We start from the raw sequence: 18439 nt of genomic DNA on the forward strand, positions 1-18439 counted from the left end.
AATGTCTCCAAGGAGCCAGGTCTTTACAAACACATATCCTACCTGCTTTCAAAAACAGTCTGATTAATTGATTCAAGTGCTCATTGCAGTTATATTATTGTGTAGTTATCTGCATTTCTCATACGTCCTAGAGGATGCTGGGGTCCACTTCAGTACCATGGGGTATAGACGGTTCCGCAGGAGCCATGGGCACTTTACGACTCTTCCAGAGTGTGAACTGGCTCCTCCCTCTATGCCCCTCCTCCAGACCTCAGTTTAGAAAATGTGCCCAGGAAGACTGATCGCACTCTAGTGGAGCTCTACAGAGTTCTGCTAAAGGACTTTACTTAGGTTTTTTATTTTACAGGGAGATTGCTGGCAACAGCCTCCCTGCTTCGTGGGACTTAGGGGGAGAAGCAGGAACCAACTTCCTATGTAGTTTCATGGCTCTGCTTCTGCTGACAGGACACCATTAGCTCCTGAAGGGTTCTGAACACTAGCTGCGGCTATGCGCTCACTCCCACAGCACGCCGTCACCCCCCTAACAAAGCCAGAAGTCAGAAGACTGGAGAGTAGTGTTACCGGAGATCTGCAGAGAGGGACCTCCGGTCATCGTGACGGCATAAGGTACCTCGCAGCGAGCGGGAACGCTGCGCGAACATGCTCTCCGTGTACACAGTGCCCAGCGGGGTGCAGGGGGGGCGGGGGGGAGGGGTATGGCCTGAGCAGCATGAACCTACTCTCACTGGCAAAAGGTAGCATACTTTGTTTTTTTCAGGGTCCTACACCCCTACCAGTATAAATATTGTATGTGAAGCCTGAGGGGAAGCGCGCCATTACAGGGGGCCAGGCAGCCAGCACACTTGGCGCCATTTCCTCCCAGCGTCAGCAGGGGAAGACACGTTGATCCTCCTCTCCACGTCTGAACAAGTTTCAGGGTGCAAAAAGAGGGGGCGAGTGTAATATTTAGGTGCTCAAACCTATTATTGACAATATATAAGCGCTTCAAAGGTCTCTGTGTATAAAAAACGATACACGGGGACTTTTTAATTTGGCGCTGAGCTGTGAGCTGGCAATTCCTTTCTGTGTTCCTCTGACAGATTTTACTGTGGGTCTGTCTCCAGTAGCCCCCCGGAGTGTCTGTGGTGTGATTTTGCACGTGTGTAACATGTCTAAGGCAGGGATTTTAGGGACACAAGGATGTAATGTGGTGGCGCTACCGTCGCAGCACGAGCCTGAGTGGGTGAAAGAATTACGTGATAGTATGAGTCATATTAGTAAGAGATTAGATAGATCTGAGTCTCATGCAGAAAACTGGAGAAAATCCGTGGAAGATGTGATTTTTAATAATCCTGTCTTTTCATCCACGGGGGACCCCTCTGGTTCCCAAAAAAGGTCATTCGCACAAGTAGTACAGAATGATACCGACATGGACTCTGATTCCTGTGTTGACACTAGTGATTCCAGGGGAATTGATCCAAAATTAGCAAAAAGCATCCAACACATGATTGTTGCTATCAGGGAGGTGTTTGAGGTTACAGAGCCCCCTCCCTTACCACAGGAGAAGGCTTACTTTATAAAGAAAAGAAACCTGATGTAACTTTCCCTCCATCTTATGAACTGAACAGTCTCTTCGAAGGAGTCTGGGCAAACCCTGAAAAGAAATTCCAGATTTCCAAAAGAATTCAGGCAGCTTATCCCTTTCCTGCAGAGGACAGGAAAAGGTGGGATTCTCCTCCCATTTTAGACAGTGTCCTGTCAAGGTTAACAAAGAAGGTGATTCTCCCTGCGCCTGGGTCGGCTTCATTAAAGGAGCCGGCAGACCGCAAGTTAGAGACAACGTTGAAATATATTTATGTGACCAATGGGACATTACTCAGACCTACTATTGCCTGTGCGTGGGTGAGTAGTGCTATAGAAAAGTGGTCAGAAAACTTGTCAACAGACATTGACACGATAGATAAAGACGTGATACTCCTAACGTTAGGTCATATCAAGGACGCAGCAGCTTACATGCTGGAAGCCATGAAGGATATTGGTCTCTTGGGATCAAGAGCCGCTACCACGGCGATTTCAGCACGTAGGGCGTTATGGATTCGCCAATGAAATGCAGACGCAGACTTCAAAAGAAATATGGAGGCTCTCCTGTACAAGGGTGAGGCGTTGTTTGGGGATCGGCTGGATGCCTTAGTTTGTGCGGCTACCGCAGGTAAGTCGACATTTCTGCCTTCTGCACCAGCGCCGGCAAAAAAGACACATCACTCTCAGATGCAGTCCTTTCGGTCCAATAAATACAAAAAGGGCAAAGGTTCCCCTTTCTTTGCAGGTAAAGGAAGGGGAAAAGGTAAAAAGTTCACAGCGTCTCCAGGATCACAGGAGCAGAAATCAGCCTCTGTCTCTGCAAAAACTTCAGCATGATGCTGGGGCCCCCTCGCGGGAGTCCGCTCAGGTGGGGGCGCGTCTGAAACTCTTCAGTCAGATTTGGGTTCAATCGGACCTGGACCCCTGGATCTTACAAATAGTGTCCCAGGGGTACAAGTTAGAGTTTCAAGACATTCCCCCTTGACGATTTTTCAAATCAGCCTTACCAGCTTCTGTTCCAGACAAAACAGAGGTAACAGAAGCGATACAAAAATTATGTCAGGATCAAGTAATTGTCCTGGTTCCCTTGTCACAACAAGGAGAAGGGTTTTATTCAAGCCTTTTTGTAGTACCGAAGCCGGACGGCTCGGTCAGACCGATTCTAAACCTGAAAACACTGAATCTCTACCTAAAAAAGTTCATATTCAAGATGGAATCTCTAAGGGCAGTGATTTCCAGTCTGGAGGAGAAGGAATTCATGGTGTCAGTGGACATAAAAGATGCCTACTTACATGTTCCAATCTATCCTCCACATCAAGCTTATTTGAGATTCGCAGTACAGGATTGTCATTACCAATTTCAAAAAGTGATGGCGGAAATGATGGTTCTCCTTCGCAAACAAGGAGTCAACATAATTCCTTACCTGGACAATCTCCTGATTAAGGCATGGTCCAGAGAAAAGTTGGTGCAGAGCAGTACACTCTCCCTGACAGTGCTCCAGCAGCACGGTTGGATCATACATTTTCCAAAGTCTCAATTGGAACCGACGAGAAGATTATAATTTCTGGGAATGATACTGGACACAGAAGTACAGAGGGTATTTCTTCCTGTAGAAAAGGCTCTGGAAATACAGAGGATGGTCAAACAAATTCTAAAATCAACAAAGGTGACGATTCATCAATGCATACGTTTGTTGGGGAAGATGGTAGCAGCCTACGAGGCTCTACAGTTCGGCCGATTCCATGCCAGAGTATTCCAGTGGGACCTACTGGACAAGTGGTCCGGATCGCATCTACACATGCATCAGAGGATAATCCTGTCCACAAAAGCCAGAATTTCGCTCCTGTGGTGGCTACACAGTTCTCACCTCCTAGAGGGACGCAGGTTCGGGATTCAAGACTGGATCCTGGTGACCACAGATGCAAGTCTCCGAGGCTGGGGAGCGGTCACGCAGGGGGAAGACTTCCAAGGAAGATGGTCAAGTCGGGAAGCCTGTCTTCACATAGACATTCTGGAGTTGGGAGCCGTTTACAACGGCCTTCTACAGGCGGTGCATCTTCTTCAAGATCAACCCATACAGATCCAGTCAGACAATGTAACAGCAGTGGCGTACATAAACTGTCAGGGCGGAACGAAAAGCAGAGCGGCAATGGCAGAGGTGATAAAGATACTTTTCTGAGCAGAAAGACATGCAAGAGCTCTATCAGCAATTTTCATTCCGGGAGTGGACAACTGGGAATGGGGCCTCCATCAAGAAGTCTTTGCAGAGGTGACAGGTCGTTGGGGAGTTCCTCAAGTAGACATGATGGCATCTCGTCTCAACAAGAAGCTTCAGAGATACTGTTCCAGGTCCAGAGACCCGCAAGCAATAGCAGTGGATGCACTAGTGACCCAGTGGGTGTTTCAGTCGGTGTATGTGTTCCCTCCACTTCCACTAATACCAAAAGTTCTCAAGATCATAAGAAGAGCAAGGGTTCGAGCAATCCTCATTGTCCCAGATTGGCCAAGGAGGACTTGGTATCCAGATCTTCAGGAGTTAATCATAGAAGATCCTCGGCCTCTTCCTCTGGACGAGGAGCTGCTTCGGCAGGGGCCGTGCGTGTATCAAGACTTACCGCGGCTATGTTTGACGGCATGGCTGTTGAACGCCGGATCCTAGCCCGAAAGGGTATTCCCAAGGAAGTCATTCCCACGCTTATTCAGGCCAGGAAAGGAGTAACGTCTAGACATTACCACCATATTTGGAGAAAATATGTGTCTTGGTGTGAAACCAAGAAGGCTCCAACGGAAGAATTTCAGTTAGGACGTTTTCTCCATTTTCTTCAGGCAGGTGTGGATGCAGGTTTAAGATTGGGTTCAATCAATGTCCAAATTTCGGCTTTGTCCATTTCTTTCAGAAACAATTGGCTTCTCTTCCGGAAGTTGAGACGTTCGTGAAGGGGGTTCTGCACATCCAACCTCCTTTTGTGCCTCCTACGGCACCTTGGGATCTTAATGTGATGTTGCAGATCCTTAAATCAGATTGGTTTGAACCTCTCCAAGAGGTTGAGTTAAGGTTTCTCACTTGGATAGTGGTCATGCTGTTGGCCTTGGCATCCGCAAGGCGGGTGTCTGAGTTAGGGGCCTTGTCCCACAAGAGCCCTTATTTGATCTTCCATGAAGATAGGGCTGAGCTAAGAACTCGGCAGCAATTTCTTCCAAAGGTGGTTTCTTCTTTCCATGTGAACTAACCTATTGTGGTTGCGAGTAGCTACTGACACTTCAGCTGTTTCGAAGTTTCTGGATGTGGTCAGAGCTTTGAGAATTTATGTCACGAGAACAGCTCGGATAAGGAAAACAGAGGCACTGTTTGTACTGTATGTTCCCAACAAGATTGGGTGCCTGCTTCTAAGCAGATGATTGCGCGCTGTATCAGATGCACGATTCAGCACGCTCATTCCACGGCAGGATTGCCAGTACCGAATTCGGTGAATGCCCATTCTACAAGAAGGGTGGGCGCCTCTTGGGCGGCTGACCGGGGGTCTCGGCATTGCAGCTTTGCCAAGCTGCCTCTTGGTCAGGGGCAAACACATTTGCAAAGTTTTACAAGTTTGACACCTTGGCCACTGATGACCTAAAGTTTGGTCAATCGGTTCTGCAGGAACATCTGCACTCTCCCGCCCGTACTGGAGCTTTGGTATAACCCCATGGTACTGAAGTGGACCCCAGCATCCTCTAGGACGTATGAGAAAACAGGATTTTAATACCTACCGGTAAATCCTTTTCTCCTAGTCCGTAGAGGATACTGGGCGCCCTTCCGGTGCTTCGTTATTCCTGCACATTTTTCAGTTGTGTATAACAAGGTTAAAAGGTTGCAAACAGTCAGAAACCCCATTATTGCTTTCATGAAAAATGTGGTGTTATCTGCACAGGATGTTGTACAAGATAGACTGTGTTAAATGTTATACACTTCCTGGTCAGTCAACTACTCCTGTACCAATACAGTTATTGGGTACCCTGGTGGACAGACTTACACCAGCCCTGGGGCCCCCTGTACCAGTACCAGCCCCAGATACAAATCCACCCTGGGTGGAAACTCTGGTAAGTTAATTTCAACGTCTGGCACAGACATCTATAGCTTTTCAAAAAATGTTTCCAGGGAACAAACAGCATTCTAGATTAACTAGAAATACTACATCTTCCTCTCAGTCCACTATTATATCAGACTCAAACAAGTCATCTGAGGAGGAAGGTGACCAGAATACTCTCTCTGTCACGGATTCAGGTATAGCAGAGGAGGAGTCTTCTATTACTGTAGATGTACCGGCATTAATAGATGCAATGAAACAGATCCTTCAGTTATCTGAAGATGAACCTGCAGCCATTGCTAGAAAAACTGATGTATTTATATGACAGAAAAGGATCAGATCAGAATTTCCACATTCTGACCATTTGATGGAAATTAGACGGGAACCTTGGAATACCCATGGTAAAAAGTTTCCTCTGTCTAAACTAGAGATGAGCGGGCAGGGGCGTAAGTTAATGCCAGACGCCCGGAGGCGAAAAAGTTTATATTGCCCCCCCCCCCCCTTCAGCCCAGGTCCGGTATATACACACACAGCCACATATAAACACATACACACACTCGCATATATACAAATATACACCCAACCACATATACACACAGCCATAAACACAAACATTATACCACTAATACACACATAGCCACATATACAGTTTACACACACATAGCCACATATCTACGTACTCACAGCCACATATACACACATCGATACAAATAAATAAATAAATACATACATACACACAAACTGCCACATTGACACACACACAGTGTCCCCATCCTGACACTCTCCTCCGACAGTTACCTCTTCTCACCATTGCCAGCCAGCCGGAGTGTCAGCATGCAGGAGAAGGGCAGCGTCGCTGTGGGGCAGGAACCAAAGCCGGGCAGCTTCACTGTGGGGCTCGCGCCGGCCAGCCGTGGTGTCATCATGCTGAAGCCGGAGCTGGGCAGCTGCGCTATCAGGGGGGCGGGAGCTGGCCAGATGTGATATCATCATGCGGGAGCGGCCGGAGCCGGTCAGCCGCATTTGTCAGGGGGCGGGAGCTGGGCTGTCATGCGGGAGACCGCAGCCGGACAGTCGCACTGTCAGAGGCAATGTAGAAGGTGCCCCCTTCACTGCTAGAGCCCGGCGGCAACCAGCTCCATTACCTCCCGGACTTCCGCCACTGTGAGCGGGTTTGGTTTTACTCGGATTCACCCGAATCTCCTTATTGGCTATCGGATGTCACGTGTTTTGGTTAGCCAATAAGAAAAATCCAGAAAATAAGAAATGGCGATAATTCTGGCGTAAAGAACCGAGTAAATCCGAACCCGCTCATCTCTAGTCTAAACGACTCTCCTCTCGCTATCCTATCCCTTTGGAGTATAGTGCGAGGTGGGGGACTTTTCCAGTGGATTCTCATATCACACGTTTGGTAAAAACATCTACCTTACCTATGACAACCATTTTATCATTAAAGGAACCCACAGATAGATGCATTGAAAATTGCCTCAAGTCTACCTTTTCACTAATGGGTGTTTTAAATAGGTCTACAATAGCAGCCTCATTGACAAAGCTATTGAATCTTGGTTGCAGGTAATATAAGAGGAATTGCCTCTGGTTATATCAGAAGAGTGTAGAATATATTTGGATTGTATCTAGAAAGCGACTGCTTACATTGAGTAAGCACTATCTGATGCTGGTATGTTGGCAGCAAAAGCGTTGGCTACATCAGTTTTGCAAGACTCATTATTTAGTTATGCTCTTGGAAAGCGGATTTAGACTCCAAGAAAACTCTGGAAGTACTACCCTTTATGGTAGATGTTCTGTTTGGAGAAGAACCAAACAAAATGGTGGAATCCTTAGCGGAAAAAACTGCTTTTCTCCCTTCAGCTTTTACACCACGACCTAAGAGCTCAAATTTCCGTACCTTTCGCCCACAAGGAAAAGCAAAAGGACAAGCATTTCCTAGGCAATCAAATGCCTCAAAGTCTACTAAGCCCAAGACTAAGCAGCCATGGGCAGCAAGAAAACCCCCAGCAAAACCTGATAAACCCACAGCCTGACGGAACGGGCCTCCACCTGGGGGACCTCAGTGTGGGAGGCTGACTTCTTCACTTCGCACAAGTCTGGATCAAGACCACTTCAGACGCTTAGGTGCAAGAAGTAGTCTCTCACGGGTACGCCATCTCTTTCAAAGGGGGCCCCCCTCAGCAGCATTTTCGCACGAGCCTTCCATCAGACACAGAAAGATACTACAAAAAGTGTAAGGTGTAATAGTGCTAGTTCCTCAGGCTCAAAAAGGAGAGGGCTATTATTCATCCCTGTTCATAGGGCCTAATTCAGAGTTGATCGCAGCAGCAAATTTTTTAGCAGTTTGGCAAAACCATGTGCACTGCAGGGGGGGCATTTAAAACTATTGCAGAGAGAGTTAGATTTCAGTGAGGTGTGTTCAAACTGAAATCTAAGTTGCAGTGCAAAAATAAAGCAGCCAGTATTTACCCTGCACAGAAACAAAATAACCCACCCAAATCTAACGCTCTCTGCAAATGTTATATCTGCCACACCTGCAGTGCACATGGTTTTGCCCAACTGCTAGCAAATTTGCTGTTGCAATCAACTCTGAATTACCCCCATAGTACCAAAGCCAAATGAGACATACAGACCTATTCTCAATCTGAAATCTCTCAACAAATTTGTGAAAGTTTCCAAGTTTTGCATGGAAACCCTATGCTCCATAGTTCTAGCGATGGAGTCTGGGGATTTCATGGTGCCATTGGACATAATAAGATGCATATCCGCATATACCTATTGTGCTGTCACTTCAACAATACATGAGGTTTGCTATCCTAAACCAACACTATCAGTTCTAGGCATTGCCGTTTTGCCTGGCTACAGCGCCCAGAATATTTACAAAAGTCGTGGCAGCACACCTGCGTTGTCAGAGAATCAGGATACTTCCTTATCTGGACGACATACTGCTCCTGGCCAGTTCACAGGAGGTATTACACAGCAAATAACGATAGCCTTCCTACAAAGTCACGGTTGGCTTAGTAACTGGAAAAAATCCTCACTCATTCCGTCCCAAAGGATGGTACATCTGGGAGCCCTGCTAGACTCTCAAAATCAATGACTGTTTCTACCAATGAACAAAATATCGAAACTTAAGCCACAAAATACAGTGGTTCCTTCACCATCCTCGTGTGTCAATTCACTCGGTCATGCAAGTCCTCGGCCTGATTGTATCTACATTCTACATGGTAGATTTTGTCTAATTTCACTCTCGCCCATTCTAGCCAAATGGAATGGCCAGCCTCATCAGATCAAACAGCAGATGATAACTCTGACTCCGGAGGTTCGCCTATCATTAACTTGGTGACTCCACAGCAATCACCTAGATGAGGTTGCCCCTTCTGGAACCCGAATTGGGTGCTTCTCACTACAGATGGCAGCCTCAGTTACCAATCAGTGTACTGGAACTGAGGGCAGTATACAAAGCATTGACATGGGCACGCAGCATTCTCCAAGGCAGGCCTGTGCAAATTCAATCTGACAACGGCACAACAGTGGCATATATCAATCACCAAGGTGGCACTCGCAGCAAAAGGGCAATGCAAGAAGTAGCCAAAATACTAAAGAAGGCCGAACGTCATCTTCCCGCCATATCATCAGTGTTCATACCATGCCTCCTCAACTGGGAAGCAGACTTCCTCAGTCATCAGGATGTGCACATGGGTGAATGGGCTCTCCCCCCAGAAATGTTCCAACTACTAGTGGATAGGTGGGGCTGGCCAGACGTGGGTCTGATGTCATCGTGTCACAACCACAAGGTCCCAGTATACGGATCTAGTGTTTACTCTTAAAAAATTTTAGGACAGGGTGCTGATCATTAAGGAGGGCACGTTTTAATTTTGAAGGGCACATTTTTGATGTCATGCTTTGTGCACAAAGCATAGCGCATATGTTTATAGTTGTTATGCATATATTTTCCCCTTAGTGTATCATATACCCCTACAGGACACCCATGTAACACCCAACATCTGTACTGAGAAAAATACTTTATGTCCAGTCGGGTGTGGATTATTGGATCTACACAAAAAGGTCTACAGTTAATAGGTCAACCACTAATGGTAGACATGCATTAGGTCGACGGTGTCAAAAGGTCGACATAAAAGTAGACACAATTTTTTCTCTTTTTTTGTGTGTTTTGTCACTTTTCTGCCATTTTTCTGCCACAAACAAGCCCCATTAGTGTGCCGCTTCGCTCGCCATGCTTTGGGCAAGGTTACTATTCCCAGTCGTAGTCCACGTAGATGGTAAAGTATGAAAAAGTTGAAATTTTTTTTTTTTTTAAAGTGTGTGAGTTGACCATTGTCATGTCAACTTTTTACATGTCTACCTTTTGACCCTGTCGACCTAATGTATGTCTACCATTAGTTGTCGACCTATTAACTATAGACTTTTTTAGTGTATATCTATAGAACGGATACCATCCAGTCTTGAAAGATCGGCTGTAGCAGTACAGTGCATCCGGAAAGTATTCACAGCGCTTCACTTTTTCCACATTTAGTTATGTTACAGCCTTATTCCAAAATGGAATAACTTCATTTTTTCTCTCAAAATTCTACACACAATACCCTATAATGACAAAAGAATTTGCATGTAGAGAAGTATTCACAGCCTTTCCTATGAAGCTCAAAATTGAGGTCCGGTGCATCCTGTTTCCACTGATCATCCTTGAGATGTTACTACACCTTAATTGAAGTCCACCTGTCAAAAATTCAGTTGATTGGACATGATTTGGAAAGTCATACACCTGTATATATAAGGTCCCACACTTGACAGTGCATGTCTGAGCACACACCAAGCATGAAGCCAAAGGAATTGTCTGTAGACCTCCGATACAGGATTATCTCGAGGCACAAATCTGGGGTAGATTACAGAAAAATATCTGCTGCATTGAAGGTCCTAATGATCACAGTGACCTCCATCATCCGTAAATGGAAGAAGTTTGAACCACCAGGACTCTTCCTAGAGCTGGCCGGCTGTCTAAACTGAGAGATCGGAGGAGAAGGGCCCTAGTCAGGGAGGTGACCAACAACCCGATGGTCACTCTGTCAGAGCCACAGCATTCCTCTGTGGAGAGAGGAGAACCTTACAGAAGGACAACCATCTCTGCAGCAATCCACCAATCAAGCCTGTATGGTAGATTGGCCAGACGGAACCACTCCTTAGTAAAATGCACATGGCAGCATGCCTGAAGTTTACCAAAATGCACCTAGAGGACTCTCAGACCATGAGAAACAAAATTCTCTGGTCTGATGAGACAAAGATTGAACTCTTTGGCGTGAATGCCAGGCGTCATGTTTGGAGGAAACCAAACACAGCTCATCACCAGGCCAATACCATCCATACAGTGAAGCATGGTGGTGGCAGCATCATACTGTGGTACTGTTTTTCAGCAGCAGGAACTAGGAGACTAGTCAGGACAGAGGGAAAGATGAATGCAGCAATGTACAGAGACATCCTGGATGAAAACCTGCTCCAGAGCGCTCTTGACCTCAGACTGGGCGACTGTTCATCTTTCAGCAGGACAACGACCCTAAGCACACAGCCAAGATATCAAAGTAGTGACTTCAGGACAACTCTGAATTGATTGTAAAGAAGGGTCGTGCTAAAGAGCCATCATGAACAACAATACCAGTGGTTCGATAAGAATAACAACAATTTATTATATACAATTTATGCTTATAAAATCACAATGTAAAAAAGCACAATGCTATGTATGGAAGCAACGCTGAATAGATGCATGAAAGGTAACAATTGAAGTTAATTGTAGCAATCAGAAGATGTTAGCTCAATTTATGCTACTGTGTTTCAATTCATTTCATGAATGTATGTATTAGCTAAATAAAGACTGCTATAGTCCCAGAATAGACAAATAGTTCCAATTGATGCCAGGTGTAAAAAGACCGGTTTGAGACTGGGATACAGCAAACATATGTTCATATTGTCAATAGGTATGAGTCCCGCCCAGAAGACTTAATATATTTGTAATCACAGGTGATCCTTTAGTGACTGCAGGTATATTGTATGATAACAGGCTGTGCACAATAGCGTTACTCACTCTATCCCGATGTTAGGGACCTATTCCGAGGTGAGAGGAGATGGTCGCTACCCGGACATCCCCGGGTGCAGCGGCTTGATGAAGACGACAGCTTGTGTGGCTACCAGCAGGATCAGCGGTTGTGTCCTGTTTTGGCGGTCATGGAGGTGACCAACAACCCGATGGTCACTCTCAGAGCTACAGCGTTCCTATGTGGAGAGAGGAGAACCTTCCAGAAGGACAACCATCTGTGCAGCAATCCACCAATCAAGCCTGTATGGTAGAGTGGCCAGACGGAAGCCACTACTTAGTAAAATGCACATGGCAGCCCACCTGGAATTTTCCAAAATGCACCTGGAGGACTCTCAGACTATGAGAAACAAAATTCTCTGGTCTGATGAGACAAAGATTGAACTCTTTGGCATGAATGCCAGGCGTCATGTTTGGAGGAAACCAAACACATCTCATCACCAGGAAAATACCATCCATACAGTGAAGCATGGTGGTGGCAGCATCATGCTGTGGGAATGTTTTTCAGCGGCAGGAACTAGGAGACCAGTCAGGATAGAGGGAAAGATGAATGCAGCAATGTACAGAGACATCCTGGATGAAAACCTGCTCCAGAGCGCTTTTGACCTCAGACCTTCATCTTTCAGCAGGACAGTGACACTAAGCACACAGCCAAGATATCAAAGGAGTGACCTCGGGAAAACTCTGTGAATGTCCTTGAGTGGCCCAGCCAGAGTCCAGACTTGAATCCGATTGAACATCTCTGGAGAGATCTGAAAATGGCTGTGCACTGACGCTTCCCATCCAACCTAATGGCGCTTGAGAGGTGCTGCAAAGAGGAATGGGCGAAACTGCCCAAAGATAGGTGTGCCAAGCTTGTGGCATCCTATTCAAAAAGACAAAAAAATGAAGTTATTCCAGTTTGGAATAGGGCTGTAACATAACAAAATGTGGAAAAAGTGAAGTGCTGTGAATACTTTTCGAATGCACTGTATACATAAGTAGATAATAATAAATGTCTCCTCCAGTGCTGAAGTAGTTATAATGCTTTATGTGTTATAAAACAGAAAAGTTAAGCAAAGGGTTAAAATATATAGTTAAAAAAATAAGTCTGTTCTTCTAGGGAAATACTGTAAGCAGTACATGGTCACTGCTTACCCTGTTCTTCCCCTCTTTATCAGAGTGCTGTGTTATGCAGGCAGCCACAGCAGTGATGCCATTTACAGTCCCTCCTCTGCCATCCATTTCACTAAGTATAGAAACTGTGTTACAATTTCAGAGGTGGACAAGGAGTAGACAACTACATTGCAACATGCACTGTTACTGTTGCATTCTGTATGCAAGGGGGCAATTTATGATCCCGCTGGGTGCTTTTTCACATTTCAGAAATGGGCAGGGTGCGGCACCCTGCTGAAACAGCCTACAAGGAACACTACGGATCCAGGTCACGGGATCCGCAAGCAGCATTTGTGGATGCTCTAGCAGTACAATGGACCTTTCATCTACCATACATATTTCCCCCAATATTCCTTCTGCCAAGGGCAGTAAGGAAATTCAAACATGAAGGTGGAATCCTCATTCTGATAGCCCCAGCGTGGCCCAGATGGCACTGGTTCTCCGACCTAAACAGCCTTTCAATAGGGTAACTCCTTCAACTTCCTCAGCGACAGGACCTTCTATTTCAAGGGCCATGTCTACATCTGGACCTGAACTGTCTGTCTTTGGCTCTTGAATCATCCATTTTAAGAGCAAAAGTATTTTCAACATCTATAATTCAAACGATGCTTAAGACACGCAAGCCTGCTTCAGCACGTATACAGTATATTATAGAATCTGGCATACCTATTTCACATGGTGCGCTTCTAAGTGCCACGATACAACTATATTTCAAGTATCAAAAATACTGTCTTTTCTTCAAAGAGGATTAAATCTAGTTTTATGCCTTGCTTCTCTGAAAGTACACATTTCTGCCCTATCAGTATGGCTTCAGAGAAGAATTGCTACACTACTGGATATACGTACTTTTTTCCAAGGGGTCGACGTGTACACCCTAAATATGTCCCCCCGGTAGCTCCATGGAATTTCTCTTTAGTATTGGAAACACTTCAAGAGCCCCCTTTTGAACCCTTAGAGTCAGTGGACCTCAAATGGTTGACTGCTAAGATAATATTTTTGCTGGCTATTGCTTCTGCCAGGATGGTGTCAGACATAGGCGCTCTCTCCTGTCATCCACCTTGCCTGATTTTTCATCATGACAGGGCTGTTCTACGGACTAGGCCTGGGTATCTTTTTTAAAGTGGTCGCTAGGTTTCACCTTTATCAAGAAATTATAGTACTGGCATTTGTCTCACCAGATCTTTCAGCAAAACAAAGGTCTTTGGATGTAGTACGTGCCCTACGTATCTACTTAGACCGAACCTGTTCTATCAGAAGATCCAACTCTCTATTCATACTTTGATTGATTAGAATGGTTAACGTAAATATCTGCCCATTCTACTAGATCTGTAGGTCCCTCATGGGCGGCACGCTGGGGGTGTCTCCTGAGCAATTATGTAAGGCCACTGTGTGGTCTTCCATTTACACATTTCTAAAATTCTACTTATTTGATACCTTTGCATCCCAGGATGCTTCATTTGGACGCAGGATTCTGTTAACCTCTCAGGCACGTCCCCTCCCTTTAAAAATACAGCTTTAGGACATTCCCAATGTTCTCCCTGTGGAACCCTATGAATCCCGAAGAAGAAAACAAGAGTTATGGTAGACATACCTTTGTTAACGCTCTTTCTTCGAGGTTCATAGGGTCCACAGGGCGTCCACACTGATGCACCTGGCCTCTCTGGGTTTATGTGGCATCAGTCACTGGTTCCTTTCTCCTGTCTGCGAAAATGTGTATTTATGTGCACAATATCTTTCTTCTCCTGTCCACATCCTGCTTTGGGCTTGTTAACAAAACTGACCTGCCTGAGCATGGAGGCAAGGTTATAGGGGAGAGGAGCCGAGCATTCTGGGAAGCCAGAAAGCTTAACTGTTTGGTGCACGGACACTCATCCATCACCTACAACCCCGATGTTCCCTCTATGAACCTCGAAGAAAGAGAATTAAAAAAGGTAAGTCTACCATAACTCTTGTTATCTTTACTGTTACACATTATCCACCACTGATGCATAATAGTCTCTACACTAATACACATGTGGGTGTCCCAAGGAGCCCATCGCACACATTTGGAAACATCCATTAGCTTAATTAGTCATTAAGGAGGTCTCCAAGGGGGCTCCGAAGCAAGCCTCAACAATTTATCCATAAAATAAAGATTCTAGTAAAAATTGGACTTCATTTAACGCTTAGAGAATGAATAAGAAAAACGTTGTAGCTGCGAGAAAATCCCACGCCGCTGTTTTTTTTAAATTTTGCCCGTAAAGTAATATGTCCCATAGTTTTAAACAAGGGATAAATCATCTACCTAATTTAGCATTGCAGCAGTTGCATGTTGTGGGTCCATGTGCAAAAATATGCTTTGGGTTCCTCGTCCTCTGCCCCATGAGAAGAGGCAAGGGAGGGTACTGGTGTGGCGAGGGATGGACGGACTAGGAAGAGATAGAGGGTGATGAGGAGAAGCAGTGATTAGCAGGGGGTGACTGGGGGTGGCAGTGGGTCCCCACAAGTAGTGCTAGCTTAAAGCTATCTAGTCCCATTATTTTAAAGTACCATCAATATGCTCCCAGTCCCGGTAGAATGTGTTGAATGGGAGATGATGGAGGTACCAGTTGTGGCTCTGCTGAAAGGTGTTTGGCAGACAGTACCCCTCAGTTACACCATGTGACTAAACATAGGTTACTTACTACTGGGGGCCTGGGCCCATGCCAGCACAGCGTGGTTGTCTCTGCAGAGGCTGCGAGATGCTTGGCAGGTGGTCTGATCCTTCTTATCCGCTAGTCCACTGCGATTAGAACGGTCATGATATTGTGTTGTCAATCTTGGAAGCCTGCTGGACTGCCTCACCCCCAGCCCTATTCACTCAGAGATAAAGAGGAGTAGTCGGTAAAAGCTAGTTCGCATCCTCTCATGATGGAGTGGCAGGATACTAATAAGTCAGTCTTATTTATTATAAAGCCACTGGCTGTGAGCCCTTGTGCAACGCACTGGATGCACCAACTCTAGTTCCGCCCCTGCATTTCAGACTGTTCCTCCCAGGTCTTTTGTATAAATGTCTGTCCTCCAAGTGAAAACAATAGGCCGGTGTGAGATCTCTCGGGGATTATACTTTTATAATTTCAGGTTTTTTTGAACCTGGTCTTGCTGAAAAATTAAGAACAAGGTTTAACTTAAAAGTTTCCACGAATCATCCTGTAGCCCTCTTGTTTTGCAGCTATAGAAAAGGTCTATGGCGTATTCAGGCTTTATAACCCTGCCACACTATTGTATTATAGTAGATTGATGGTTCCTAAATTTCTCTGATTGTGGCACTCTTACTGGGAGAAGTCAACTGAGGGGTGCGGGCAAATGGTCAGAAACTGGAGCACATACAATAAAGCATATAAAGAATGTATCTTCTGTATTTACTTAGGTCCTCTGCTTCTATTCTGATATTTACGTTTTATTGCTGTAAAACATGATGGTCAGAGTGGACTGATTTCCAGTGTTTGCTGCTGTTTGTTTCACTTCTGATTATTATATTTATGCACATAGAATGTCTTTGGGGTTGTAATATGGTGCAATGGCTTATTGAAACTATAATAACCCCCTCTTTGGCCAAAGATATTCAATGCTTATAACCCTTATTTGTTGTTTCAGGATGTTGGGGTGCTGGCGGCAGTGGATGGAACAGTTCACAGAGTGCTGTCTGAGAAGTTCCATATCTCTGGGTTCCCAACTTTGAAGTATTTTGAGAATGGGGAGGAGAAGTACACGTTGCCTCACCTACGTTCTGAACAGAAGATTGTGGAGTGGATGCACAAGTAAGCTGTGTACCAAATACAGCCACTGTGACCACATACCCTTTACATTTACACATATAATCATCCTCTTACAGTCCTGAGGCCCCACCACCCCCAGAACCAGCGTGGGAAGAGAAACCATCCAGCGTTCTCCACCTCCTGGGTGATGATTTCAGGGAAACCCTAAAAAAGAAGAAACATGCACTGGTCATGTTCTACGCCCCTTGTAAGTTCCTATACTTTTTCTGTTCAGTTTCTGATAAATGTAAAGAAAACAAAAATTTAAATTTTACCAAAATGAAAAGAGATTTTATGACATGCATAGGTGATAAAATGTGTGACATGTACGTAACTTGTTCCCTTCCTACAAGCAAGCTACTGCTCTCTGTTTTCAACCTTTTTCATTTTGGAATGTCTCAACTTGCTGACTAGGCATTTCCTCCCATGATTAAACCTTGTCATATACAGAATCTCTAGCTCTAATGATTCTTTAAGACATCACAGATAAAGCATTCTTATCCCGGTCTATGAGTACCCATTTTGTAGATAGGAATAGGCAGTCTCTATTGTTTGTTGCACCAAAATATCATATTACATAATAATGTTACTTTCAAATATCATGAACATTACATTCTTGTAAAATAACCATTTATGTGTAGCCATAAATGTTTCCGTAAAGCACTGGCTATATTGCAAGTAGTTACTCCTACTAGCAATCTTGTTACTTTACTCATTTTGGTTTACGGTGTTCTCTTGACCTTGCAGTTTGCAATGATTTGCTGGTTGCTTGCAGTTAAGAAGAAGAGCTTTGGGTTACTGTTATACAGTAATTGGTCTGGCAGCATCTAGGAACTCCTGTGATATAGGGGCTACAGCTCGGAGCTTCAGAGAAAATGTCAGATCGCAGCTTTTCTTTACTTACAATCCACTTGTCCAGTGAAGTTGCAGTAAACTGAAGTGATGTGAAAGGCATGCTGAGAGTTTTTCTCAGAAGGCCACTGTAATTGTCACTGTACTGCAGAAGATTTTAGCTGCACATGGTAGATTGGATGTGACACTTTCTGGTGAAGCACCAAATCTACCTGCTTCCATTTACCATTTCTCTGGCTGGGTCCACAGGATTATCCACAGGATAACATTGGGATATGCCGGAGCGACAACGGAAATGGCACCAACACGGTCACAAGCTTTTCTGGCCTCCCAGGATGCATCGGGGCTTCACCATATAATCCCGCCCACTGACTCAGTCAAATCAGTTTTTTGTTTGGTGCGGCAGGAGCCGGCCCATGGTCACAAGGCTGCGGTGAATAAAGCAACTTGAAGCTTTTATTATGTTATTTTTATAGTCTTACTATGTTTTTTGAGCGACTTTTCCTAACAGCGTCTTAATCGCATATGGGAAAGAGTCGCTCCAACAACTCCCTACCGGGTCGCAACAACGCTTACCTTCGCGGTACAGTGCTGTCTCGACGGGCGTCTGTGTCGGATGTTCTAGCAGTTCCAGCAGACGTAACCAGGCTGTGGCCGGAGCATGGGGGGAAGGTAAGTCTATGGATTTCCTCTTACTAGGGGGGTCCGGACACAGCTACACTGTATTGGTGGAGACTACAAACAGTGTGTTGATGCGCCGAACACCTTGAGTGCGACAGCGTTACGCTCTAGGGATCATAGGCGCCAGGCACTAGGTTGAGGCCGCGATCCTTAAAGTTTAAGTCAACGGGGGGAATCAGACGCTCTCCTGGCAGTCCCTCCTCCAAGTTCATGACCAGTTTCTGCGCGTCTCCCGT

At 45.3% G+C, this 18439-nt stretch overlaps 1 protein-coding gene across 1 annotated transcript in view; it reads left to right on the forward strand.

The window, feature by feature from the left end:
• PDIA5 (protein disulfide isomerase family A member 5) overlaps positions 1-18439 on the forward strand; it is a 295349-nt gene that overhangs the window by 227420 nt on the left and 49490 nt on the right. The window contains exons 13-14 of the mRNA XM_063934059.1: positions 16510-16673; positions 16748-16878. Coding sequence (XP_063790129.1) covers positions 16510-16673; positions 16748-16878 — 295 coding nt within the window. The remainder of the gene's footprint in view (positions 1-16509; positions 16674-16747; positions 16879-18439) is intronic.

This window comes from Pseudophryne corroboree, chromosome 7, assembly GCF_028390025.1.
Source record: "Pseudophryne corroboree isolate aPseCor3 chromosome 7, aPseCor3.hap2, whole genome shotgun sequence".
In the NCBI taxonomy this organism is placed as follows: Eukaryota; Metazoa; Chordata; class Amphibia; order Anura; family Myobatrachidae; genus Pseudophryne; species Pseudophryne corroboree.